The following is a 26975-nucleotide window of genomic DNA, read 5'->3' as shown; positions in this document are numbered from 1 at the left end:
CAGATTATTACATTTTCATTAAGAACGCTTCTCAGTTCCAGTTCTTAAGTTAAACACTCAAGATACAGACCCTTCTGTCAGTAGAAATATTTTGTCCTCAAACTCCTCTGTTTTAAGGAGACCAGTCAGTAAATCAAACCAGAAAGTCCTAATGGAGTCAATTTGGAGAAATTTGTATCTGACATCTTTCAGTTTTCAAAGTAAGTGTTCTTTTAGATAAGGAGAACCATGCCAGTTCTCTAATCTTCCATCATAAATTAAACTCTCCATTCTCGATACTATTCTGATAAATCTCCTCTGCATTCTCTCGAACTCTCCAGCTCTCATTGCTGAGATCTTTTATGTCGACCAAAAGAGCAGATGATCACATCTCAGCAAGTTATAAACTGGATTATATCATTCATTGCCAGGAGAATACACGTACCTTAGCTCCACAGTCAGCTTGCTGCTTAATACAGAAACCAATGAAAGCTGGATCAGCAACTTTAACAAGAATATTGTCCACACAGTATACATGAATAAAACCAATGCCTCGTTTTTCCATATCCTCCACAATCTTCTGATTTCGAAGTGCTCGATAAAGGCCTCCATTCCCATCTAAAAAACAGAATACTTTATATACATCGATTCCTGCAATGTACATAGTACAATGCAAGCTTTAAATTCTGTACATTGTGAATTTGAAACTTGGCAAAATTTCCAAAAATGAGGAAAGAAAAATGAGGAAAGACAACAGCAACTCTACAAATCAACAACGGTACAAAGTTGTTGCAGAATGGCTGGCAAGCAAGACTAAAGCGCCACTTAATGACTGCTGGTGGTGTTGCAAGAACATACAATTATAAAAGTTGAGTTGAAGGTAGTGTTTCAAGATGACCACAAGTATTTTTATATACTCATTCATCAGTAGGTTTTTGTCATTCCTCAACTGCCCTTACAAAGTGATGGAGTGCCACTTTCTTGAACTGCTGCAGTCCATGTGTAGGTTCACCCAACGTGCTAGGAGAAAGTGAGGATCGTAGATGCCGAAGATCAGAGTCAGGAGTGTGGTGCTGGAAAAGCACAGCAGGTCAGGCAGCATCTGAGGGGCAGGAGAATCGCTGTTTCGGGAATAAGCTCTTCATCAGGAATGAGGGGGTGGCCTAAGGGGGCTGAGAGATAAATGGGAGGGGTTGGGGCTGGGATTGGGGGTGTAGCTTGGAAGGTGACAGGTAAATTATGTCAGGAAGGAATTTCCAGGAATGGTAATATATGATGGTCTGGGGCTTGGAGGAGAACTTGTAGATTTTGAAGCTGCTGCGTAAGGGGCCTTGGTGAGATGTTGCAGTGTACCTTGTAGATGGTACAAGCTGGTGCCACTGTGCACTTGCGGCAGAGAGTGAATATATGAGATGGGGTGCCAATTGAGTGATTTGGAGTATTCTGCCTGAAACTATAATAAATTAGGGAACCTTTCCTGAGAGCTGAACAAGTCCTTGGATACACAAATAGTTACCATTATGCAATCAGCAAACATCCTCACTTCTGACCAAATATTGGAAGGAGGGTCATTGATTTAGTAGCAATAGATACTTGGGGCTAGAATACCTCTCTAAGGAACTCCTGAAGTGATGTCCCAGGGTTGAGATGATTTGATGTCCGACAATCATAATCACCTTCTTTAGCCTAAGTCCAATTAGTGGAGGCATTTATCCCAGATTCCCATCAAATTCTTTTTTGCTAGAGCTCCTTAATGACACTCAGTGAAATGCTGCCCTGATGTCAAGGGCAGTAACTCTGACCTCACATTTGGAGTTCAGCTTTTAAGCCTTGCTTCAAACATGGTTAAATGAGGTCAGATGCTGAATTGGCCTGGCAGGAAAGGGCAGCACGGTGGCTCAGTGGTTAGCACTACTGCCTCACATCACCAGGGTCCCAGGTTCAATTCCGGCCTCAGGTACCTGTCTGTGTGGAGTTTGCACATTCTCCCCGTGACTGTGTGGGTTTCCTCCGGGTGCTCCAGTTTCCTCTCACAATCCAAAGATGTGCAGGTCAGGTGAATTGGCTATGCTAAATTGCCCGTAGTGTTAGGTGCATTAGTCAGAGGGTCTGGGTGGGTTACTCTTCAGAGGGTCGGTGTGGACTTGTTGGGCTAAAGGGCCTGTCTCCACACTGTAGGGAATCTAATCTAATTCAAATTAAGCATCAATGAGACTATTGATGACTCCTTCCATAATTTTTGCTCTTGGTCAAGCATAGACTGATAGCAAACTCATTTGCCAATTACTGCCTTAAACATTATAATAATATCAATTGAAACAAAGTTCTCAACATCTCATATGATTGCGAAAGTATGGTTCTTTTGCTCAAAATGTTACAACAAACAAATCAAACACATTTAAGTTTACAAATCTATACTATAGATAACAATATCATAATGGGATTAGCTGTGGAGTAATACTCAATATTTCTATCTTGAAAAAACTTGAGAATTCAAACAAATGATCCAGTATTTTTAAAAGGCATTTCCATTACTTGTCTTGTAGAGTTGCAAGTAAACAGAACTAAAGCAGAAGATTTTACTTTGAGGATGAGAGGTCATTTTCTTCAGAAGAAAGACAACCAAACTGAAATAATTTCTTAAACAGTAAGGGATTTAGTTGTCCATGTATACAAGTCATTAAAAGCTCGTGCTAAATGGGGTACACTTTGAATAGATCAAGCAACTCAAGACTGAACATCCATGAGGTGCTGTGGGATGTTCAACAACAGTAGAATTGTACTCCAGCACAATCTGCAACCTCACGCCCTGGCGGGCCAGCTTTTTCATGCAGAGGGTGTTACGAGTTGGACTGAAGGGTCTGTTTCCATGCTATACATCTCTATGACTATAACAGTACAAAACAATCAAAAGGATACCAAAGAAAGAGAATGTTTCAGTTGTGTGAAGGCTGGGTTAAATTTCACGTACTTAACAAGGAAACTAAAGTTAAGGAAGGGTTTATTGGCCTTGGAAGGTAACAGCATAGATTAGAAAGTGAGGTCTGCAGATGCTGGAGATCAAAGTTGAAACTTTATTGCTGGAACAGCACAGCAGGTCAGGCAGCATCCAGGGAACAGGAGATTCGACGTTTCGGGCACAGGCCCTTCTTCAGGAATGAGCAGAGAGTGTTCAGCAGGAGAAGATAAAAGGTAGGGAGGAGGGACTTGGAGGAGGGGCGTTGGAAATATCACAACTATTGATCTCACCCTGCTTGGCTGTTGTATGGAACCCCCTACGTGTTAACCCCTTAAAGCCAAATACATAACAATATTGTCAAATTTGATGGAATTTTAATGCATTTACTTTAGGGGAAATTTGGCATGTTAATATGCTGCAGTTTTTCTTATCTGCGATGTTTTGTGTTATGTTGCTGAAAATATTACTGATGAAATACTTAGCAGTTGTAGTAAAATCATGCGTATACTTAGGATGAAGAAGATTATGAGTACCACATATGCTTGGTCCAGTTCTTGTTGGATTCATTTGGATATCAAAGTTGAAACTTTATTGCTGGAACAGCACAGCAGGTCAGGCAGCATCCAGGGAACAGGAGATTCGACGTTTCGGGCACAGGCCCTTCTTCAGGAATGAGCAGAGAGTGTTCAGCAGGAGAAGATAAAAGGTAGGGAGGAGGGACTTGGAGGAGGGGAGTTGGAAGTGGAGGAGATGCGGTGGAGGGCACCGTCGACCACGTCGCCTTCCTGACCTGCAGTCTTCTTGTTGACCTCTCCGCCTCCATCCTACTCCGACCTATCACCCTCACCTTGACCTCTTTCCACCTATCACATTTCCAACGCCCCTCCTCCAAGTCCCTCCTCCCTACCTTTTATCTTCTCCTGCTGAACACTCTCTGCTCATTCCTGAAGAAGGGCCTGTGCCCGAAACGTCGAATCTCCTGTTCCCTGGATGCTGCCTGACCTGCTGTGCTGTTCCAGCAATAAAGTTTCAACAGCATAGATTAACTTGGTTAACAAGTGTTAATCTGAGGAAAGCTCACTAAAACCTGATTTATATTCCTTTGAGTTTAACATGATACTGAATGATCAATTTTAAGCCTAACTTGAGGTTTGAAATGACAATGGGATTCAGTAGCCAAAATGAACAAGAACTATTTTTTAAGGTTATGAAATCCAGAACTTGTGGACATGATTGCAAATTAAAATTTAAGCTAAAACTAAACAAAATCAGGGACGTTCATCTTATAACAATCCCCTCTTTGTTTTTCCAAGGCTCTCTGGCTAAAAAAAATCCATTACATTTCCAATACTTGAAAATTCTGATGTGAAGTCGTAGACTGAAATGTCAATTCTGTGTCTCTTTGCAAGCCTGCAGAATGTTTTCAGTATGTTCCTTTATTTCAAAAGGAGAAGTACATTTTCACCATCACCAACCCCACCACACCCAACAAACTCCCCCAAAATTAAAATTGAAGTTTGAAGTTCGCACTTCTAAAACTCTGTGGATGATAAATCCATCGCACTTTTAAACTTGAACACCTGAATTAGGTAAGATTTTCAAGGTTTATGGAGCGAAGGCAAATGCGTCGGAGAAATAGGTTATCTATGATCTAACTGAATGATTTTTTTGTCTTCCTACTTACTTTTCTGAACAATTTTGGAAGAATGTTCAATGGTAAAATGAATGTTCAATTCTGTTAGTTTTTCTATTAGAAAACAAACTAAAATCTGCCATTAGGAATATCTTTGAGTCTTCATAATGTTGGTCAACATCTAATTATGATATTGCGTAAAACGACATTAGCAAGGAAACATCTGAATTCATGTTGGACAAGGAGAGAACACGGCTATAACCAGGTATTTATTTATGATTTAACCCAATCTGCTTGTTGTAATATCAAACTGACATTTCCACAGTTTGCCCAAAGTTTTCACCAACCTGGTGCCAGTGAAATTTTGCTTTTGCCTTCAAGGATAGCTTTCCCATCACAAGTCATAGCTGGTAACATTCCCTGTTGGAAAAAGATGACATTTCCTTCCTGTAAACCAAAGTAGCCATTCAGAGCGAAAAATTCCTTTGTAGATTCCATTGTCGGACTACTGGTCATGATATACCTGTGATTGAAAGAAAGGCATATAATACTTTTAAAAATTCCACATCTGATCTTGGTGTGGTTAAAAAACATTTTTAGCAACATTAAAATTATATAAAAATATGACCCAAGGCAGCAGCATACTATAATACTTATTTGAAAATAACAGGCATCAGAAAAAGATATTTGATGATTCAAACACAAAATGCCCATATAGAATCATGAAGTTATGCCATTAAGTATGTTGTATCAAGCTGAGAGGAAGTAAGTGGTACATTGAGGTGTTTTTCACAACAACATTTTGTTTTAAAATTTGGTACAAAAACAAAAGAAAGTCTTAAACCATAAGATATAAGATCAGAATTAAGCCATTTGCCCCATTGTCATTCAATCATGACTATATTTCTCAACCCTATTCTTTGGCCTTCTACCCATAAACGTTGATACTCTCTCTCCCCCCCCTCCCCTCCCCCCCGCCAATCAAGAACCTATCTTAAATACACTCAATGACTTGGCCTCCACAGCCATCTGTGACAATGGCGAATTTATGGAATTCATTCTCTAGCTGAAGAAATTCCTCCTTATCTCAGTTATAAAAGATCATCCTTCACTGATATCACACCTTCAGGTCCTAGCCTCTTTCACATATGAAAACATCTTGTTTATGTCCATTCTCAGTATTCTATAAGTTTCAATCAGATCCCCCCACCCTTCTAAACTCCATCAAGTACAGATCAAAAGTCCTCTTCATGAAAAGCCTTTTATCCCTGAAATCATTCTTGTAAATCTCCTCTGAACCCCATCCAAGGCCAGCATCTCATTCTTTAGATTAGGGCCCAAAATTGCTCACAATATTCCAAGTGCAATCTAAGCATAGCCTTACCAAGCCTCAGCTGTACATCCCCGCTCTTAAATTCTAGCCCTCTTGAAATGAATACAATCATTGCATTTGACTTCCTAATTGCCATATGGAACTGCAGGTTAACCTTAAGAGAATCCTGAACTAAGACTCCCGAATCCCTTTGTACTTCAGATTTCTGAAGCCTTTCCCCATTGGGAATATATTCTAAACCTCTATTCTTCCCACCAAAGTGTATAACCTCACACTTTCCTATACTTTCTGTAAATAGAAAAATCTCTGTAGAAGATTCTAGAAAATATTGTTAGCTTCAGAATAAAAGTAATTCACTTTCGGCAACTTGCCAAGCCTTCTTCAAAAGAAACTTCCATCAAAGACTCCATCATTAATTTTAATACCACCTGTTAGACATGCTAGCTCACCACCACCTCATTCATCTAGTTTCTCATACCAATAGGAATATCAAAAAAGATAATTAACAGGCATTGACAGGCTAATTGATCTGAGCATTACACTGTCCACACCACAGTATGATTGGGAGACAGGATGGGCTGTACTTCTAATCATTTGAAGGTTGAAAGGCTGTTTGGTGGTGGATACACCACCAAACACACACTTCAGTTAGGTGGATGGATGGTGGTGATGGTCAGCTGCGCACACCTTTGATGACACCATATGATAAAACTGAAGTTAGATCACTATTTGATCTTGGAGTAAGCTACTTAGTGAAAATTAATTTACCTTCTCAAACACAGGGAATAAGCTCTGTGCAATCTCAAAAACAGATACCAAAAGATATCTAGAGTGGAGAGAGAACTGAAGCAAATAAAAATCTCCAAAATGGGAGTTAGTTTTTTTTCTCATTCAAAATCATTCTCACATTAACATACACTTTGTTGCCCCATAATCCATAGTAATTATAATTAATCCTGAATTAAAAGTTAATTTAATTCTGAATTAATCCCATATCAAATAAACAAGAGGGTGAGACTTATTTTTACGTAAGCCTTCTAAAAGCTCTGCAAGGGTTCCACATGTTCCTTTTTTGCTCCTCCCTAACCTTTGACATACAATTGCTGTTTCTATATTCAGCACACAAGAGAGGTACTGCTAAAATCAACATTGTAACAAGCAAAACACTGATTTGTCAATTTAAACCATGACAAACTGAATTCAATCTACATCCTCTTTGTAAGTGATCATTTTAAATCTGCAGCTGCAAGGAATACACCATTACTTCAAAATTTTACATCCACAGTTAAATTAACATACTGGAGTTCAAAATCTAAAGTGGATTACCACACTGACCATGGAATAGTGCATTTGTGCCCAAATTGCTCCGATGCCAACTGCTGAAGTTTCAGAATTCGTTCGGCTTGAATTTGAAAAAGTGTTTTTCTTGATAGTAAACCGACATTGTACATTCCTTTAGGATAGGTTACTCCAAGACGTGTTCCTTGCCCACCGGCTAAAAGCAAAACTGCTACTTTGTTCTCAGAGATTTGAAAAAGGCCTGAGGAAAAATAGAGATTAGAAAACAAATATAATGACTATTTCTTCGTTTCACTGTTGACATATACTGAATATTGTTTAAAACAAATTCTACAGAAATAAATACTGATACTTAACAAAAAAGATAGATGAAGCTGGCAAAAGAATGATTTTTAAATAAATTTCTGTTTTAGATATTTCAACCAACTGTTCAAATGTGTTGTGTCATTTCTGAATTCAGGTATTCAGATCCAGAGGTAGGGACACTCCCACTGCACCACAAAAGCCCTAAATTTCTGTTTTACTGTTAAAAACAAACTTGCAACACTGTGTTTATGTTTCAGTCTCGTTAAAACTAAAACAAAACATGATCTATCAATCCAGATTTCAGATATTACTTTGACTCATGCAGTGATATCAGCTGGGATCATAACAGCCCTTACAAAAAGTAACAAACTTGGGAGTGCAGCACACATTTGAAGAAGCAGATCAATCAGTTTTAATGTAAATGTGCTTCATTAAAATGTTAGCCTTTCTCTGTACCAGTGGCTGCCGTTAATTAAGAATTTGACTGAAGACATTAAATCATTATCGCCACAAACGCTGCCGTATCTGATGGGTATTTCAAGTACTATATTTTTAGTGTTGGTTTCTGTATGTAAGTGTAATTTAGTAAAAAGCCCATTTTATTGTAGAGTCAGAATCTGTGTTCATGACTTCTTCTATTATGTTTGGGATTACTAGTGTCAAAACATTTCCTTATACTTCGTACTGATACATTTAATGCTTCCTCTGTACCCACCAGAAAATTTACCAATTTTGACAAGACCTAAACACAGTCAGAGACTAAAAGTATATAGTTGATCAAATCAAGAAACACAAGTGACTCCAACAGCAGCAAATACATAGTATGTTTACCAGCAAATAAAACATTTTACAAAAATTATGAAAATGTAATGTTGTAGATATTTAGCATTTTTCAACTTGAACTTAGTACTTAAAGAAAACCTTCACTGTAATTCATTAGTATTTGAACAAAATTACATTTAATATTCCTGGCAACTTCAGCCATATTTGCAACAAGATTTGCAGGAAATAATTTTTCTTACAGTATTGGTTGGTTTTCCAGTGAATTTCTTCCAGGAACCATTCTTTTTCTCAGGACAACTGCTATGAATTTTTTTTTCATTAGGGATTATTTATTGGTAGGCAGTGATGTAGTGGTCATGTCACTGGCTGAGTAATCTGGAGACTCAGATTAACAGGGACACAGGTTCAAATCTCACAACAAGGTGGAATGTGAATTCAAAAAAATAACTCTGGACTTGAAAACTGGTCTTGGTAATGGTCACCTTGAAACTCACCGATTGTTGTAAAACCCATCTGGCTTGCTAATGTTCTTCAGGAAAGGAAATCTGCCATATTTATCTGGCTCTTTTGAACCCATAGTAGGTGTGGTTAATTCCTAAGTGCCTTCTAAAATGGTGTGGCAAAGAAAATCAGAGATGGATCACGCACGTGGGCCTTAATAGTGATTCCCACATCCCATAAAAAAACCCAACATAAATAGCAGCAGCATTCCAAGTTCAGGGAGGAAAATAGTAATAGCTTGTGTTATACCTATATTTTTCAAATTATCATTCACATGCAAAAAATTTCATTACTACTAAACAAAACCCATGTCATTATTGAGCTTGATCAATGTATAACTTTGGAACTGTTAGTAATTTTACTGCTTTATATATCTGGAGACTTAAAATAACTGTGAATGAAAACAAGCCACACCAAATAATTTCTTTTCCTGAAAGTTTTCATTGCATAATATTCCACACTTATAAACAACAGACCTTAAGTCGGCAAGTTGTCAAAATTTACAGGCACTCCAAGTTGTTGTCCACCCATACAGATGTTTCAGCAGCTGTTGCAAAGATTGCGCCCTCACATTAAATTGTGGTGGTTAAAATGTATCACGCACTTTTTAAACAGAACTTTGGTCTCAATCAGACTTTCTGGCTAAAGCTTTAATTTCAACCATAATAAATAAATAATTAAAACCTAACAGCCAAGTTAAGTCAAAAACTTACAGCAATGCTATCCCAGCATAATGTTACAGGTTTTTAGAATTACAAATTGGTGAATGGGTGGAAGGATTAGCTACATATAATGGTTCAAATTTGCTATGAAAATAATTGATTTCTTATTATTGTGTAAATCAGCCAGCAATTTAAGGGGTAATTACAAATTTATGGGCTATTAATGTCAATCGATATGAACTTCACACAAACTACAGTTCACCTTTGGGATTTCAATAAATTAACTTATTTACCCATCAATTGCTAATTAGAACTTGAAGAAAGTTAATATTAATTTTAGCATTGAAAGTGATTTTTTAAAATGAGGAACTTAAGTTCTTGTAAACTGTTGGGCCTCTAACAATTGCTAAATCTTAAAAACATTTTCCATTATTTTCCCTTGATCTCTTTTTTCCCCATTAGCCCAATATTTTCCCTGACTACTACTACTTCTGTGTTGAATCAAACTCTATTTCACACATTTTCCTTCTCTGTTGTTCCTGTTTCTCTCTTGATTAAGCTGCTTCCCTTATGTACCAAGATCCTAAATGTTTTGTAGTCTTCACTGGGACATAATGTACTTCCAGCAACTTTTAGAGGAAGAAATTGAAGGTGGGAGGGTGAAACAAGTAGTACCAAATTATGGTCCATTATAAAAGTGTTAGTTTACACTAAGTGTTCCTTGACAGGAAAAAATTAACAATAAATCAGTTGAAAATCTTGCCAGACTGAATGACTTAAGAGTTCCTTTATCCCCCAGAGATATCCCTTACCATCACCACACAAAGTTTTAATAATGACATCCATTCACTTCTCAAATATAGTAGACTTCTGGCAAAGGCAGGCCAAATGAAGCATAACCATCTACACAAGCCAGCATGGAAATGTTCCAATGAGAATTTTATTCTAAGATTTCAGCCTAAATTACAGCATGAAAATCAAAGGAACTCATGAAATATCACTACGTCCTCTTAGTACATGAAGACATGCCTGTTGGAAGCTTCTTGAAGTTAATAAAAAACGTTTTCTATTATGTGCACATTAAAATAATGAATGTGTTGAAACGAATGACAACTTTGTCCCAAAACCATGTACCCACTGGTTATGAACATTTACTGAAAAACTACTTTGACAGGGAAAGGAGAGTTTTGCAATGGTGCCTGGCTTGGATCTTGACCAAGAACTTGCTTCATGAATGAATGACTCATCAGTTCATGGCCAGTCTCCAATTTACTTTACAAATACCTACCCTTTCAGGGGAATATTAACTTTAAAATAAGTGGCAAATTTGAATAATTAATTATTTGTAATTAATTTAGAAAAGATGTTGTGAAGGTGGTTACAGATGTTGTTGAAAACAAAGGCTAGTTAATTGTGTATTGCCAACTCACGTTTGACAATCATTTCAAAGATTATACACGTCTCTCATTTGGAAGCTTGCAAATCAACCATGTTCTCAATTGAGACACAAATGATATAATGTTGCCTAACATTTTATGCAGGTCTTGGGATATTTAATTTCTATAGCAGTTAGAATATTAATCTACTAACATGCCATGTCACATTCCTTTCTGGTCACTGCTCAGGTACCTCCTAAGCAAAGCAGCTTAAAATGGCTAAAGCTACTTGAGGAATAACTCATATACTTCAGCTCTTTTTATCAGCTACTTGGAGTAAATTTAATATCACCTATTTGTTAGGACGCTTACAAGATTATATTCGATAATAGTTTCTATCTGCCTCTCCCTTAAAATTTATGGTTTGTGATAAGCTTTATTCAATATTCTTTAATATAGATCAATAAATGATTGAATTAAAGGCAGCCAGGCATGTGACAAAAAAGCAGCCTTCTTGTTATTGTATTACAAACATAATAGTTGGGGGGGGTCATTCAACTGGTCTGTTTTGCCATTCAAAGATATTAGCTCCATTTTGCCCATTCCCCAGTCTGTACAAGTCATTAATTATGCCACTTTAGGAATATTATGTGTAATTCTGGTCTCTGTCCTATAGGAAGGATGTTGTGAAACTTGAAAGATATCAGAAAAGATGACAAGAATGTTGCTAGGGTTGGAGTGTTTGAGTAATAGGGAAAGGCTGAATAGGCTGGGGCTGTCTTCCTTGGAATGTCGGAGGCTGAGGGGTGACCTTTTGATGTCTATAAAATCATGAGGGGCATGGAGAGGGTAAATAGACAAGGTATTTTCCCTGGGGTGGGTGAATCCGGAACTAGAGGGCATAGGTTTAGGATGAGGGGGGAAAGATTTAAAAAGGAACCTAAGGGGGGGCAGCTTTTTCACAGATGGGGTGTGTGCATGGAATGAGATGCCAGAGGAAGAGGAAGAGACTCGTACAATTACAACATGTAAAAGGCATCTGGATGGGTATATGAATAGGAAGGGTTTGGGGGAATATGGGCCAAGGGCTGACAAATGGGACTACATTAATTTAGAATATTTGGTCGGCATCGACGAGTTGGACCAAAGGGTCTGTTTCTGTGCTGTATATCTCTAACTTTGACTCTAAAACTGACTTGTAATTTTTTATTAGGTTCCTCTCAAAAACGTCAACTGACCTAATATCCACAGGTTTTGAGGAAGAATATTCCATATTTAGTTTATATGAAAAGGTTTCCTGATGCACATAGTAAGCACTTTGCTCTAAAACAAAAATATTATGTCCTCTTGTTCTGGATTACAACACCACTCCAAGGAGAGGAAACAATATACCTACCCTATCAAATCCCTTTCTCCATTTAAAAAAAAACTCTGGTTAAATAGGAGGATGAATTTATAAAGTGAATAACTAGAAAAAACACCCATCTTCTCTAACAGGACCTTTATTATTAGCTTTAATTCCTCTTTGCTCTAGATCCTTAACCATTGGAGTCTATGCTGCTTTGCCAGTTTTCCATTCTTCCATTTCTATTAGCTTCAGCCTCACCTGCTTGACTATACTCAAAACTACAGTTCTCCTACAATGTTAAAAATCACACAACACCACTTTATAGTCCAACAGGTTTATTTGGAAGTACAAGCTTTCGGAGCGCTGTTCCTTGGTCAGGTAGCTAGTGAGGCAGGATCATAGGACAGAATTTGTAGTAAAAGATATCAAAGTGCCATACAACTTATGCGATGTATCAAACAAACCTAGTTTGCTGTTAAGTCTTTAATCACTCAGAATGGGTTGCAGGTTTCGATTCATTAATATGTAAATCCCAGAACTTCTTTCAAGTCACGTTCCCAAGATAACAACATTTTATAAAACAAAAAGGTGACATCTCAGCTCAGACAATGCATTAAAGGTGTGAAGTCAGAGTCTGTCTGTATTTCAACTTTGAATCAGACCGGCTCTATTTCCAAAGTGGAAATTTATAAAATGTCACATGGATTGCCTGTCTATAGATAATGTGCTTTTTGAACAATACAAAATGTATCTGCAAATGCAAACTCGCTCATAGAATTGTGCGCGTGCGCGTAAGGGGGAGAGAGAAAGAGATTGTGTCAGCATGTGTCCTACAGTGTGCATGAAGTTCTTGTATTTTTAAATTAAGTAATGCAACATTTAGTTTTAGTTAAAATTCAACTTATTGCTGCAAGTGCACAATAGCTCCTACAATTTAAAAAACAAATGGGTTCCAGACAAACTGGAATAAACTGTTGGAGCAACTTAACTTTAAAAGCTAAGACTTGAGGATGGAGAAACAGAAACTTACTACAGCAATTTTAATTGCATATAGAATTGAGGTAACGATGTATACTACAACAATATTTGCAGCACAATGACATACTGCATTAGCTTGGATACGGATGCTACATGGATATTGACTCTTAACAGACAATACTTTCAGCCTACCGACTAGCATACATCAATAATTCATCAAACCACAGCTTTTCTTCATTTATATAAATGATTTGGATGTGAACACAGGAACTAAAGTTAGTAAATTTGCAGATGACACTAAAATTAGAGGTGCAGTGGACAGGTTACCTCAGAGTACAACAGGATCTTGATCAGATGGGTCAATGGGCTGAGGAGTGGCAGATGGAGTTTAATTTAGATAAATGTGAGGTGCTACATTTTGGAAAGACAAAAGCAGAATTTAACAGTTAATAGTAAGGTCCTGGGCAGTGTTGCTAAATAAAGAGTGCAGGTTCACAGTTCCTTGAAAGTGGAGTCTCAGTTAGATAGGATAGTGAAGGAGATGTTTAGTATGCTTTCTTTTATTGGTCAGAGCATTGAGTATAAGAGTTAGGAAGTCATGTTACAGCTGTACAGGAAATTGATTTGACCACTTTTGGAATATTGTGTGCAGTCCTGGACTCCCTCCTGTCAGAAGGATGTTGTGAAACTTGAAAGGGTTCAGAAAAGATTTACAAGGATGTTGCCAGGATTGGAGGATTTGAGCTACAGGGAGAGGCTGAATAGGCTGGTGCTATTTTCCCTGGAATGTTGGAGGCTGAGTGGTGTATAAAATCATGAGGGGCATGGATAGGGTAAATAGAGAGGGTATTTTTTCTGGGGTGTTGGAGTCCTGAACTAGAGGGGATAGGTTTAGGGTGAGAGGGGAAAAATTTAAAAGCGACCCAAGGGGCAACTTTTTCACACAGAGCATGGTATTTACAAGTTCGCTGATGACACCACCACAGTCAGTCGAATCTCAGATGGCGATGAAACAGACTACAAACGGGAGGTGGAAGACCTGTAAAAATGGCGCACTGAGAACAACCTAGCTCTCAATGCCAGCAAAACCAAGGAACTCATTATTGACTTTCGGCAGAATGTTACTCATGCCCCCCTACACATTAACAGCACAGAGGTGGAACGAGTGGAGTGTGTCAAGCTCCTGGGAGTGGTCATCCACAACAAGCTTTCTTGGACTCTTCAAGTGGTCGCACTGGGTACAAAGGCCCAACAACGTTTCTTCTTCCTCAGGCAGCTGAGGAAATTTGGCATGATGGTGAATACCCTTGCCAACTTTTATAGGTGAGCCATCTGAGCATTCTGTCTGGATGTATCACTCTCTGGTATGGCTACTGTACAATTCAACATCGGAGACGGTTACAGAGAGTGGTGAGCTCAGTTGTCAAGGAAAGACCGCCAGCATTCTTAAAGATCCATCCCACCCTGGGATCTTTAAGAATGTTTTTCTACAACCTCTACCATCGGGTAGAAGGTACACAAGCCTGAACACATGCACCAGCCTGTTTCGAAACAGTTTCTACCCTATTGTTGTTAGAATACTGAATAGACTCACAAACACTTAGCATTCACCTGTACCTGTAGTTTTGTTTTTGCCGCTGTTTATCTATTAGTTTAGTTTAGTTTACAAAACAGTGTGGAAACAGGCCCTTCGGCCCAACAAGTCCACACCGACCCGCCGAAGCGCAACCCACCCATACCCCTACATGTACCCCTTACCTAACACTACGGGCAATTTAGCATGGCCAATTCACCTGACCTGCACATCTTTGGACTGTGGGAGGAAACCGGAGCACCCGGAGGAAACCCACGCAGACACGGGGAGAACGTGCAAACTCCACACAGTCAATCGCCTGAGGCGGGAATTGAACCGGGTCTCAGGCGCTGTGAGGCAGCAGTGCCAACCACCGTGCCACCCACACTGGATATTATTTACTATCTATGCTATTTAACTATGTGATCTGCCTGTATTGCTCGCAAGACAAAGCTTTTCACTGTGCCTCAGTACACGTGACAATAAATTCAATTCAATTACAACATTTAAAAGGCATCTGGATAGGTATATGAATAGGAAGGGTTTAGGGGGATATGGGCCAAATGTTAGCAAATGGGACTAGATTTGGTTAGGATATCTGGTTGGCATGAATGAGTTTGACTGAAGGGCCTGCTTCCGTGCTGTACATCTCTATCACTCTATGACTCTAATTACTTGATTCTAAAAGTAAAATCATTTTAAGACAGGTAATAACAAAAGGGAAGTAGTGTTTTGCTGCACAAACCAAATTTCCTTTACACAAAGTCATTAAGCCTGGACTGTTATTACTATTGGTCAGATAAATTATGTATTTCACTGTAATTTGAATTGCAATATATCCTTGACTGCACAAAAATGGACTACTGAGAAGGACTAACACTATTTATCAACCAATCAAACCTAATAAGAATAACTTGTGTTTATATATTTGTTGTTCACGAACTTGAGCGTATTACAGCAGTCACTGTTCTAATGTAGAAAGCACAGCACCCTCCCATAAAAGATAATGAGACATAATGACTGGATAATCTGATTAAGTGATATTGATTGAGATCCAGGCTAATGAATGAAATCCTCGTCCAGAGTACGAGCAAGAGATTTGAAACCATTGGTTGATGTCATTATGCAAGATGTTGACTGAATCCCATTTTCAGGAAGTAATTCAGGATTTGACTTCTTTAAAATGATTTTTAGAATATATAGCCAACCTAACAAATCAACTTGATTTGTGATAATCAGGTCATCACTTCAATTTGTAGTTAGAACAATTATCTCAAATTTACTTAAGGAAATTTTATTTCAGGATACCTGAAATATTATATTTGCTGTTCTTTCCACATATGTTGCCAAAAAGTTCCAGCACTTCCTGTGTTTATAGAGATGTACAGCATGGAAACAGACCCTTCGGTCCAACCTGTCCATTTCGACTAAATTTACAGTTGTCAACAGCTAAATAAATGCAAAAATCCAAGCTGATTTAATGCAAAAAGAAGAACTAGTCTCATAGTGAACGAGTATTCATACTCAGTTAATTTATTCAGGCAAGTTTTGCAATTGCAGTTGTTTTACTGTAGTTGGTTTAGCTGCTTAGGTTAGCGAAGTTATTGATTTTTGAAATAAGCTTACTTTCCTTTAAATGTATATTGTTTTCCTATATTGTTTTCTTTACTGTTTAATGGGTTTTGAAATGGACTTGATTTGAAGCAAATTTTGAGCCATGCTCATTTTACATCAATTTTCCTCAAAACTACCGTACTTTCAACTTGAACATTTAAACAGTTTATATTTGTGCAGTGCTGTTTTGTGACCTTATTCAGGGTCACTGACAAATTTTGATTAAACCAGGCTTTAAAACAAATAATACAGGAACCTACTCTGTAATGTTTCCTGGTTGTGCCTAAAGTTTTAAAATTAAATTTTAGTCTATTTCGATTTACAATCAATGACACAATAACACAGCAACAGAGGTTGTAGAGTTATTTCCGCTAGTCATAAAATTTTGGCAAGTATTTCTGACAGTCCAGACCATTGTTTAGGGCAGGAAGATGTTGACAAGTTAATATTTACTTGCAAACAACTAGATCTGATAGCTTTATTCTATTAATTTAAGTTGAAAAGACATTTTAGTAAGTAAATTAATGAATCTTGCTACTGATCAGTGAGTTGCAGTCAATTTTGAGTTTTTGAATCTGTATACGGCACAATATTTACATTGATCTGATTACGGATTCAAACTTGCTTTTTCTTTTTGCAGAATTTGCCACTTTTCTGTTTTGAGATTTCCAATATTTACTTTTTTTAAAAAAAAAGTAATTTTCATCTGTCCAATTGAAAAAATTTTTGGAAGCAGAGCTCTTGTATTTGACATCTTGTGAACGTGATACAATCTGACGCACTTATGAAAAGATACATGGACTGATTTCTTTCATTTCTGAACGACTTTGGAAAGGTACAGATATTAATTAGAGATTTTATGTGCTGTTGATCAGATTTTCTTTGAAGCTATTAGGAAAACGATTGAAGAAAGTTCATGAGCCCTACACAGTTTTTATCATAGGGTCCTACTTTAAATAAAGGGATATCTATTACTATATATCTATATTTAGGATTTTCCATATACTTCTGTAAGTTTGCAGTTTCTTCAGTTGCTGAAGGGTGTGTTAGTAAATCTGTTCTGTACTCATAACTTAAAGCCAAATAATATTCTTATACTTTCTAAACTCCAAATGATCATAACAGGGGCTATAATAAATCATAACGGAGGTGGAAGCAGAAAAATGATTTCTCTTTTAAGCTTGTCCTTTGCTCATACTTTCTTCACAGCATTCTAAATAACATTTCCTCAACCACTTATTTTTAACTTACAACTTACAGTTTTGAACTGTTTTTCATAATTCAACTTCACTTAGAACTTGGTTCTTCCACCAACCACAACATAATTTGACAGTCAGAACATTTGTTCTTTTTCTCACTTTTCCATTTTCCAAAATGGACTGCTCCCTTTGTGATACCATAGATTCACATTTTCATCCTCCCACATTCTAGCTGCCCATTGCCAATTAATCCCATATTTCATTATGAACTGCATCACCAGCCCATTCACTTTTCAGGGCAAAAATCAAAACTCCCAGAAAAATGTAACTTGCATACATTACCACTAATCAAGTATCCACTATATGCTACCAACATGCAGTCTCCCTCTATAAACTGGACAGAACAATACAAGTCAGGTTGCTACTTTGCTTTCAAGTGGATTCTATGGATTGCTAGTTTAATACCCTACCCTCTGATCTCTGCGCTGTGAAGAATTTCTTCCAAAACAAGTTTCAAGACCAACATTTCGTTTTCTTCTCGGCATTTTGCAGCTCTGGTCAGAGCACAGATGTCAATAAATCCAGGTTTAGTTACACCATTTTCCAACTGGCTTAATCAAGTTTGCCAACTGCTTAATTTCCCCAAACATACTTTCTGGATTACTTACACAACCTTGGTGTCCTTGGGTGTACTAATATTTCTTATTGCTCAACAGAGTTGAAAAATCTACAACCAAAACATTAACTCAATACACTCTTGCTTTAAATCCCTGACTAACCCATATCTGTTAACAGCATTTTTTGCTTTTGTTTTATTCCAACATCTACTATAATGAATCATAGAATCCCTTCAGATAGAGGCCATTTGGCCCACTGAGTCTGCGCCAATATTCCAAAGAGCATTCCACCCTATTCAAATAACCCTGCATTTACCAGGGTTAATCCACTTAGCCTGCACATTCCTGGACACGATAGAGCAATTTAGCATGGCCAGTCTACCTAACCTGCATATCTTTGGACTGTGGAGGATACCAGACGACTTGGTATGCAGACATGGGGAGAACTTGCAATCGCCACACAGACAGTCACCCTAGGCTGGATTCAAACCTAAGTCCCTGGCACTGTGAGGCCGCAGTGCTTACCTATGGCACTGTGCTGCCTATTGCTCTCCTCTATCCTATGTGGTGTGTTGCATGTTACTTCCAAAGCTCACAGATGTTTTATGAACCATAACGAGCACAGTGGTTCAAATCTTGCCTGACCAGTTAATTTCCTAGCTCCAGAACTGATGAAACTGACACTTAATTGTTTCTGTTGTACATTTAATAATTTGTTTATCTTTGAGATTTCTGTTCTATTTTCTGTTTTGATGCAATCACTTTGTCCTCAGTATGAAAATGAGGCGTTAACCATCATTTGAAAGTCACTGCCTATTGCCTGCCAATTTAATCTCATTCATTGTATTAATGAAAAGAAAATTGGAAATTTGCTCACTATCAAGGTTGAATTTAATCTGTTTTATCGATATAATTGTAAATTATTCTGCAGAAGTTTTAATGCAACACAAGCAATCTTTTAGAAAGTGCAAAACTTTTTCTTGATCATTCATGCGCCCCATGATATCAGCCATGACCTGATTGCTTAGTTTGGAATTATTAATTACTTCCAAGTTAAGTTACATTCTGAAGGATTTGCTTTCTGTTATATAATTAATTCTAAGTATCCATGATATTCTCTGTATTAAAACTTCATATTCTTTGCTGTCCAGCCCACACAATGGCTCTATCGAGAAACTTCCACATCAAAATGGTATTCGTTAGGACTATAAAAAAAATTTGAAAGTCAAATTAAGTATTAACTGAAACAGTGATCATTCTAATTTAAATTAGACATCATTAAATCATCTTGTCCCTAAATAACCCTGATATTGTATTACGAAAGACCAGCACAGACCCACCAAACATGTGGCCATTGCAGTACCTTTATTGCAACAGTATTGCTTTAACAGTTTGAGAGATGTTTGTTGAATCCTTAGTGTGGAAGCACGCCATTCAGTCCATCGTGTCCACACTGACCATCTGAAAAGCATCCCACTCAGACTCACCCCTCTACCTTATATTGCCCGATGCTAATCCATATAGCATAGCCTAGCCACATGACCTGGACTTCTTTAGATTGTGGGAGGAAACCCATGCAGACACCGGGAGAATGTGCAAACTCCACATAGTCAATCACTGAGGCTGGAATTGAACCTGAGTCCCTGGCACTGTGAGTTGCTAGCCACTGAACCATCATGCAACCCCCTATGCCCACTGGAATCAGATTGTATGAATACTGTGGAGGATACAGACTGCTGTGGTCTTCATCTATAGAACCAGTACTGATGTAGTCTTTTAAACAAGACAGCCTCTAATGCTTTCATTCAAACCTACTGAATTCTCACTTTTAGCACAGAGAATACCTTTTGAATAAAAAGTTAAAATGACCGTGCCAGTTTGTTAGTCAACTAATTGTATCACCGCATCCATCTTTCATGTATCATTTCCATCCAAAAGTATTTCTCTCATGGCATTCCCATCCCATTCCTTCTCTCACTCTTATTCCTCACAGAATGAATCTTGCCAGCCAGGTTATTCAGTTCCCTTTACAAATGTGGAGGGAAAAAAAGGTATCCACCATTTCTAATAATCATTGGCACTTGTATGCACTTCATGCGTTCTGGTCGCTTGCATGCCCCCTGCATGTGCCAAGAGCAACTTGTAAAGCAACACACTCCTTAAATTGACCAATCAAACCTTGGATAAATGCTAAAAAGATATGTTTGTTGACTCTTGTTTTACCACAGGCAGTAGGGCAGAGCACGCAGCAATTATAAACCTCAGTACTGGGTTTGTTTAAACACAAAACACAGGGTTCATAAGCCCAATAAACAGCAAACGCAATTCAAGTTTACTGTGGCTTCTTGGATAATTAGGATAGAAAACCATATGCACTCAAAGCCGTTTTCGTTTCGCACTTTTGATGGTGTCAAAACTACTGCCACCCATCTCGGCCAGAGCGTTGTCCGAGAGGACCCAGGCAGGAGGTGGCTATTCGCCAGTGGTGGTATCACTCTTAGGTCTTTGGCAGCGCTTTCGTGCAGAGGAATTGCTCCAATCTCCTCCACCCTTAAATATTAAATCCCAAAGCGGGCATCTTAAGATGTCACCGAGTTCGCTGAGCTCTTACCTTCAGCCTTCCATTCGGGTAGTCGCTCCCAGTCTCTGGACACGCTGCCCTGCACTTCCTTGGGCACCGGCTCCATCTGCTCGTCCACCTGCTGCTGCTGGATCGGCACCGGCACCGACACGGCCCGGTCGAAAAAGCTCATGATCTCGGGGAAGTGACAGCCGCTCAGGTCGCCGAGCAGCTCCGCCCGCTCGGCCTGGTTCAGCTCGTCCCAGAAGCGCAGCAAGTGAGCCTGGCCCGCCCGCTCCAGCTGCTCCCGTTGGGCGGCCAAGGCCAGGGCCAGCTCCTGGTCCCGATCCATCCCCCGCCGCCGGAGCCGCCCGGCGTCAACCGCCCCGCGTTCGATTCTATTCAAAACGAGCTCGAGCCCAGCGGAACACCTTCCGTTCGACGACCGACCTATTTGTTTGCAACAAATAAATATTTGCTTTCTCCCCCCTCTCTTTGAGATTTTTCTGAACGCCAAACAGAATTGTAATGTTCGTTTTCCAGCCTTTCTAACCGTTTCGTTTCGGACCGCCAAAACGGTGAGTAGGCCCGTTTTTTTTTAAAAAAAAGAATATTTATCGATTTTCAGGATTCTGGGGGGAATCTCTTAACGCCGCTGATGAATATCCGCGCCCTTCCCCGTCCAGGTGCCACACACTCATACTTAAAGTCGCATCATCAAAGGTGCCGGCAGCCACATGGAGTTGGTGGACAAGGAGAATGGGGGCCGGGCCTGGCCGAACCTGGCCTGCCTTGATACCGCCGCTACCACCGATACCACCCCCCCGGCCAACAGTCTCACTGACGTGGCGGTACGACAGGCCCCGTCAGGCCAGGACCCGCCTCCCATACCAACAACTCGGCGCTGTCGCCGCCCAGCAACCGCCCACGGCATCGACTTAACCGCTGTAGTACACCCTGCTGCTCTGCGTAGATTCCTGGTCGAGATGTGGAGGTGCCGGTGTTGGACTGGGGTGGACAAAGTTTTAAAAAAAAATCACACAACACCAGGCTATAGTCCAACAGGTTTATTTGGAAGTACAGTAGAACCCCGATATCCGCGGATTCGGTTTCAGTTATCTGTGGTTTACCACAGCCCGAAAATATTACATGGAACATTCCAGAAATAATTGCAAGGGAGCTGCTGGGGAGGTAAATTTCCCTTATAAATGATAGGGTTCCCTACTATCCACAATTTCGGGCAACTGCGGGTAGGTATTGGAACGTATGCAGGTTAGAGTCTAACCACACCTTAAATGCATTGATCTGAGATGTCACTTTTTTTTGTAAAACCTTAAGTTATCTCAGGACTGTGACTTGAAAGAAGTTCTGGGATCTACATATTTATGAATGGAAACCTGCAACCCATTCTAAGTGATTGAAGAATTAACAGCAAGGCAAGCTAGGTTTTGTTCAATACATCGCATCAGATGCATGACACTTTGATATTCTTCTCTGTGTCCTACGATCCTGCCCTACTAACTACTTGACGAAGGAGCAGTGCTCCGAAAGCTTGTACTTCCAAATAAACCTGTTGAACTATAAACTGGTGTTGTGTGATTTTTTTAAAGTTCTGGTCAAGACATTCCCATCCACTCCTTGGAAACTCAGCTGAAAACTAACCTTGACATTCGGTGATGGACCTGGACAAGTGGCATTCATTCCACGCAATGAGCATCTCCAACAAGTCTAATCTTCCCTTGCCTTCTTAAACCAGATCAGGAAATCTGGTCTATGAAATTTGAGAAGGCCTAAAAGTGATGGTTAATATTGCTACCTCACAGCACCAGGGACCTGCGTTTAAATCCACCCTTGAAACACTGTCTGTGTGGCATTTGCATGTTGTCTGCATGGGTTTTCTCAGGGTGCTCCAGTTTCCTACACAGTCCAAACATGTGCTGGTTAGGTGGATTGGCTGTGCTAAATTGCCCATGATGTCCAGGGATATGCAGGCGCGGTGGCTTAGAAATGCAGGGTGATAGGGTGTTGGTCCAGGTTGGATGCTCTTTGGAGGTTTTGGGCGGACCTGATGGGCCAAATGGCCTGCCTCCACATTAGGGATTCAATCATTCTACTGTGTTTAAGCTTGAAGTCATCCAAAAGACTGCTTCATAGAGTCCTCCAGCAGGGAGCCAGACTCTTCAGCCCAAACTTGTCCAAGCCAACCAAAATGTCCATTCAAGCTAATCCCATTTCCCTGCACTTGGCCCATATTTTTCTTAACCTTTCCTAATTTGTTCAAGTGCCTTTTAAATATTGCTAATGTACCAGCCTCAACCATTTCCACTGGCTGCTTATTCCATATTCAACCACACTTTGTGTAAAAACATTGCTCCTCAGGATCCCTTTTATTCTGTCCCCTCTAACCTTAAACTGATGCCCACTAGTCCTTGATTCCCCAACCCTGAGAAAAAGGCTTAAGTGCATTCACCCCATCCATACCTCTCATGATCTTATACGCTTTTATAAGGTCCCCCCTCAGTCTCCTACGCTCTAAAGAAAAAAGTTCTAGGTTGTCCAAACTCTCCCTATAACTTAGATCCCTGAGTCCTGGCAACATCCTCGTAAATTTCTTCTGCACTCTTTCCAGTTTAATAACATCCTTCCTATAGCAAGGTGTGTCAAGATCACAAGCTGTATAGTTGTTGAAGGTGGTGGTTCACTTTCACAGAAACAATTGTTTTAACTAGCACCAAGCTCCTCTCCATTCAGGTCCCCTTCCCGTTTGTTGACCAACATTTTGGCTCATGGTCAAGCAATGTCAAGATTTAAAATGTCTCATTCTTGTTTTCAAATCCCTCCATGGTCTTATCCCTCTCTATTTCTGTGATCCCCATCTAGCTCCATAAGGAGATTTCTGCACCCCTTTCATTCTGATCTCCTATGCACTACCAGTTTTAGTTGCTGCACTTCTAATGTCTATGCTTTCTGCTATCTAAGCTCTAAGCTTAAATACACTCTCTACACATGACTACATCTCCAGCTCTGTACCGATATTTCTTCCATTAAGAAATTCATTAAAACCCTACTCTTTCATCAAACTTTTGCCCATTGAAGCTATTATCTCCTTATGTGTATTGGTGTCATTTTTGTTTGACAATGCTGTTCTGAAGTGTCTTGAGAAATAACAACATGTTAAAAGTGTTATATAAATCTACATTATAGTAATTGAATACTTGCAGAGCAATCTATAATGGCAGATATCATAGTTGCATTGCAGCACAACTAAAAGCCCTTGAATTTCTGCTGTGGCTGTGGAATGTTACCATTATAGCTGTGGATAGCAGTGCAGTTTAGCAATCAGTCCTCTAGTTCCATGCTAGATTGTTAGGCTGTCACCATGTTGGAGTACAGTGACTCTGTGGAGCATGAGCCTGCTGCTCTCTTTATCAAGATGACAGCATTCAGCTTCCTACTTCTGCTACTTCACAAGTGTCCTTGCTAACGCCTAGAGTGAGCCAGCGAAGACTCCCATCATGCATCCCAAGGTGAAACTGGACTTCTTAGGCCAGATAGTTGGAAGTTATCTAGTAAGGTCATCTGGAGCCATCCCCAGTGAGTTAGCAGACTTCCATCAGACAACCATGGGCACCCCAATTTATGCACTAAAGGAATGCATATGTGTGACTATGTAAAAATTGTTACATAGTTTGATTTGTTTGAAACGTTTGCTTTGTTGTGGTTTTTGTTGTTTTGAGTCAATAGGCTGCTCTGTTGGTCAGTAGGGGGAATTAAGATGGTTATTGCCAATAATAGAAAACTGGCAGCACATTCACAAGTACCTTAATTAGATGAGCCAGTCATAGGCAACTCATCCAGACATGGGCTCTGGCGGTTTCTTCTTTCATTCCCCAGCCTCTTCCTTTTGGTCCTCTTCCTGATTCAGTGCTTTGAAGAGGTCACTAAAGTCATGGAGAGTGAAAACCAATGGTTATTATTCATATTTCGGAAATCATTTGATAAAGTCCCTCTAAGATACTGTTAACAGAAGGCAAAGTCATGGCATTGAAAACAAGTTGTTGATCTGGCTAAGAAATTGGCTGAATGGCAGCACACAGAAATCTGTTTAAATCCATATTTTCAAAATAGTTATTTGGTTTTTGAGGCTAGATTATTTATAAACATTTTCTGTTATTAAACATTGTGTTTTAATTGTTTGTAAGATAAGGTTTCACACATCGGTGTTATCATGTGAACCAACATTACTGATGATGTAGAATTTTTACATATTTAACATTAAGACTTTCACTACAAGGAAGTAGAAATTCTAGCCAGATACAGTCATCGGCAAGGGTGTGATTAATGGTATTCTGCAAGGTTTTCTTTCAACCTCTCAACTATTCACCATTTTATAAATGATTTGGAGGTGCCAGTGTTGGACAAAGTCAGAAGTCACATGACACTAGGTTATAGTCCAACAGGTTTATTTGAAATTACAAGCTTTCGGAAGGCAGCCTCTTCGTCAGGTGAAGTAAAAGTGAAGAGCACATGGACACAGAATTTATAAGTAGAGAGATCAAGGGCAGAGAGATGAAAAAAAATCATACAACTGGTGAGAATGGAGTCTCGAATAATAAGTCTCTGCAGGTGACCAAATGTTAGTTGGTGTGAATAAAGTGGTGACAGCTGAATAACAAGCAAAGGAATGAGCTATAATCCGATTAAATGACACAAAGAGATAATTACAAAAAATAATTAAGGTGGCGCTGGAGACAAACTAAATGACTGGAGTAACATGATAGGTATAAGACTCGCATGTCGAGGGTCTAACCAAAGTAATAAGTAAAACAAAACCGTACAAATGAATTAAGAGATCAAAATTTATCAAAACTGGACAGTAAGGAAGATTTTACAGATGTAGAACAATGTGGTGGGGTGACACATAGCACAACATGAACCCAAGATCAAGATTGAGGTTGTCTTCATGGGTACGGAACTAGCTATCAGTTTCTGCTCGGCGATTCTGTGTTGTTGTGTATCTTGAAGCCCACCCTGGAGAACGCTTACCCGAAGATTGGCGGCTGAAGGTCCTTGACCGCTGAAGTGTTCTCCGACTGGGAGGGAACACTCCTGTCGGGCGATTGTTGTATGGTGTCCATTCAACCATTATCATAGTGTCTGCATCGTCTCACCAATTTACCATGCCTTGGGGCTGCGGCATGATGCTGTGGCACGTTGGAACTGGCGATTGAGTTGAGCATAGTTTCCTGTTCTAATGAGGGTGTCCTTCAAAATCTTGAGACGTCTGTCACATTCCTCCTCATCTGAGCAGATTCTGAGTGTGCGGAGGGCTTACAGTGACGTTCTGTGCTATCTTGTGAAAATAGCTGATGAATCTGGCATTAATGCATCTCCTGATGGCTTGAGAATACAAATCAAGCTAAGGGCAGCAGCCTTCAGGAGGGGTCCAATTTGACTCTTTCTCATTTGGTTGCTGCACCACGGATCTCTCAGTCAACTGTTCTGATTTGTTGGTCACCCAAGCATAACTCAACACCATCCATGCTCTAACGACCAATCACAACGTTGCCATCAAACCAGCAGACAAAGGAGGAGTCATCGCCATATAGAATACAACGGGCTACTGCGAAAAAGCATACTGACAACTGAACAACCAGGAGGACTACAGACAACTACCTGCCAATCTGACTAAAGAACACACCCGTCAGATTGATGCATATATTCAGAGTATCCTATGCGTACTTCTCACATAGGAGATTTCTACTGCCTTCCGAAGATACACAAAGCCTATACACCTGGATGACCTATCATATCAGACAATGGGACCCTGTATGAAAACCTCTCTGTCTATGTCGAGGGCAACTTGAACCACATTGTACAAGGAATCCCCAGCTTCTGTTGCGACACTACAGATTTTTTACAGAAACTCAGTACCCAAGGACCAGTCAAACCAGGAACATTCCTTGTCACAATGGAAATTTTGGCATTCTATACCATTAAGATGACATATCTGCAACAGCCTCAGTACTCAGTACCAACAACTACCAACTTCCAGATGCCATTCTACAGCTCCGCTTCATCCTCGATCACGTCATCACCTTCGACAGCCAGTTCTTTGTCCCAACACATGGAACAACCATGAAGAAGTTTTACACCCCAAATGCTAACATTTTCATGCACAACCATCAGACTTACCGTGGACAATTCTTCAGAATCAGTCTCATTTTTGGACACATGCATCTCCATCAAGGACAG

General features: G+C 39.5%; 1 protein-coding gene across 3 annotated transcripts in view; it reads right to left on the bottom strand.

Annotated features, from left to right (window-relative positions):
- The window catches only part of uap1 (UDP-N-acetylglucosamine pyrophosphorylase 1), a 50062-nt gene extending 28286 nt beyond the window's left edge, over positions 1 to 21776 (bottom strand). For 2 of the 3 annotated variants that reach the window (XM_043699842.1, XM_043699843.1), the window contains exons 1-4: positions 20772 to 21775; positions 7240 to 7444; positions 4919 to 5094; positions 425 to 597 (exon numbers count right to left, since the gene is read on the bottom strand). In XM_043699842.1, coding sequence (XP_043555777.1) covers positions 425 to 597; positions 4919 to 5094; positions 7240 to 7444; positions 20772 to 21072 — 855 coding nt within the window. In that variant the 5' untranslated portion in view covers positions 21073 to 21775. Of the gene's footprint in view, positions 1 to 424; positions 598 to 4918; positions 5095 to 7239; positions 7445 to 20771 lie in introns of all 3 variants that reach the window. The other variant, XM_043699844.1, reaches the window with a different exon arrangement.
- Between the last annotated feature and the right edge of the window lie 5199 nt (positions 21777 to 26975).

This window comes from Chiloscyllium plagiosum, chromosome 11, assembly GCF_004010195.1.
Source record: "Chiloscyllium plagiosum isolate BGI_BamShark_2017 chromosome 11, ASM401019v2, whole genome shotgun sequence".
Lineage (NCBI taxonomy): Eukaryota > Metazoa > Chordata > Chondrichthyes > Orectolobiformes > Hemiscylliidae > Chiloscyllium > Chiloscyllium plagiosum.
This window is presented reverse-complemented; position numbering and strand designations above follow the sequence as displayed.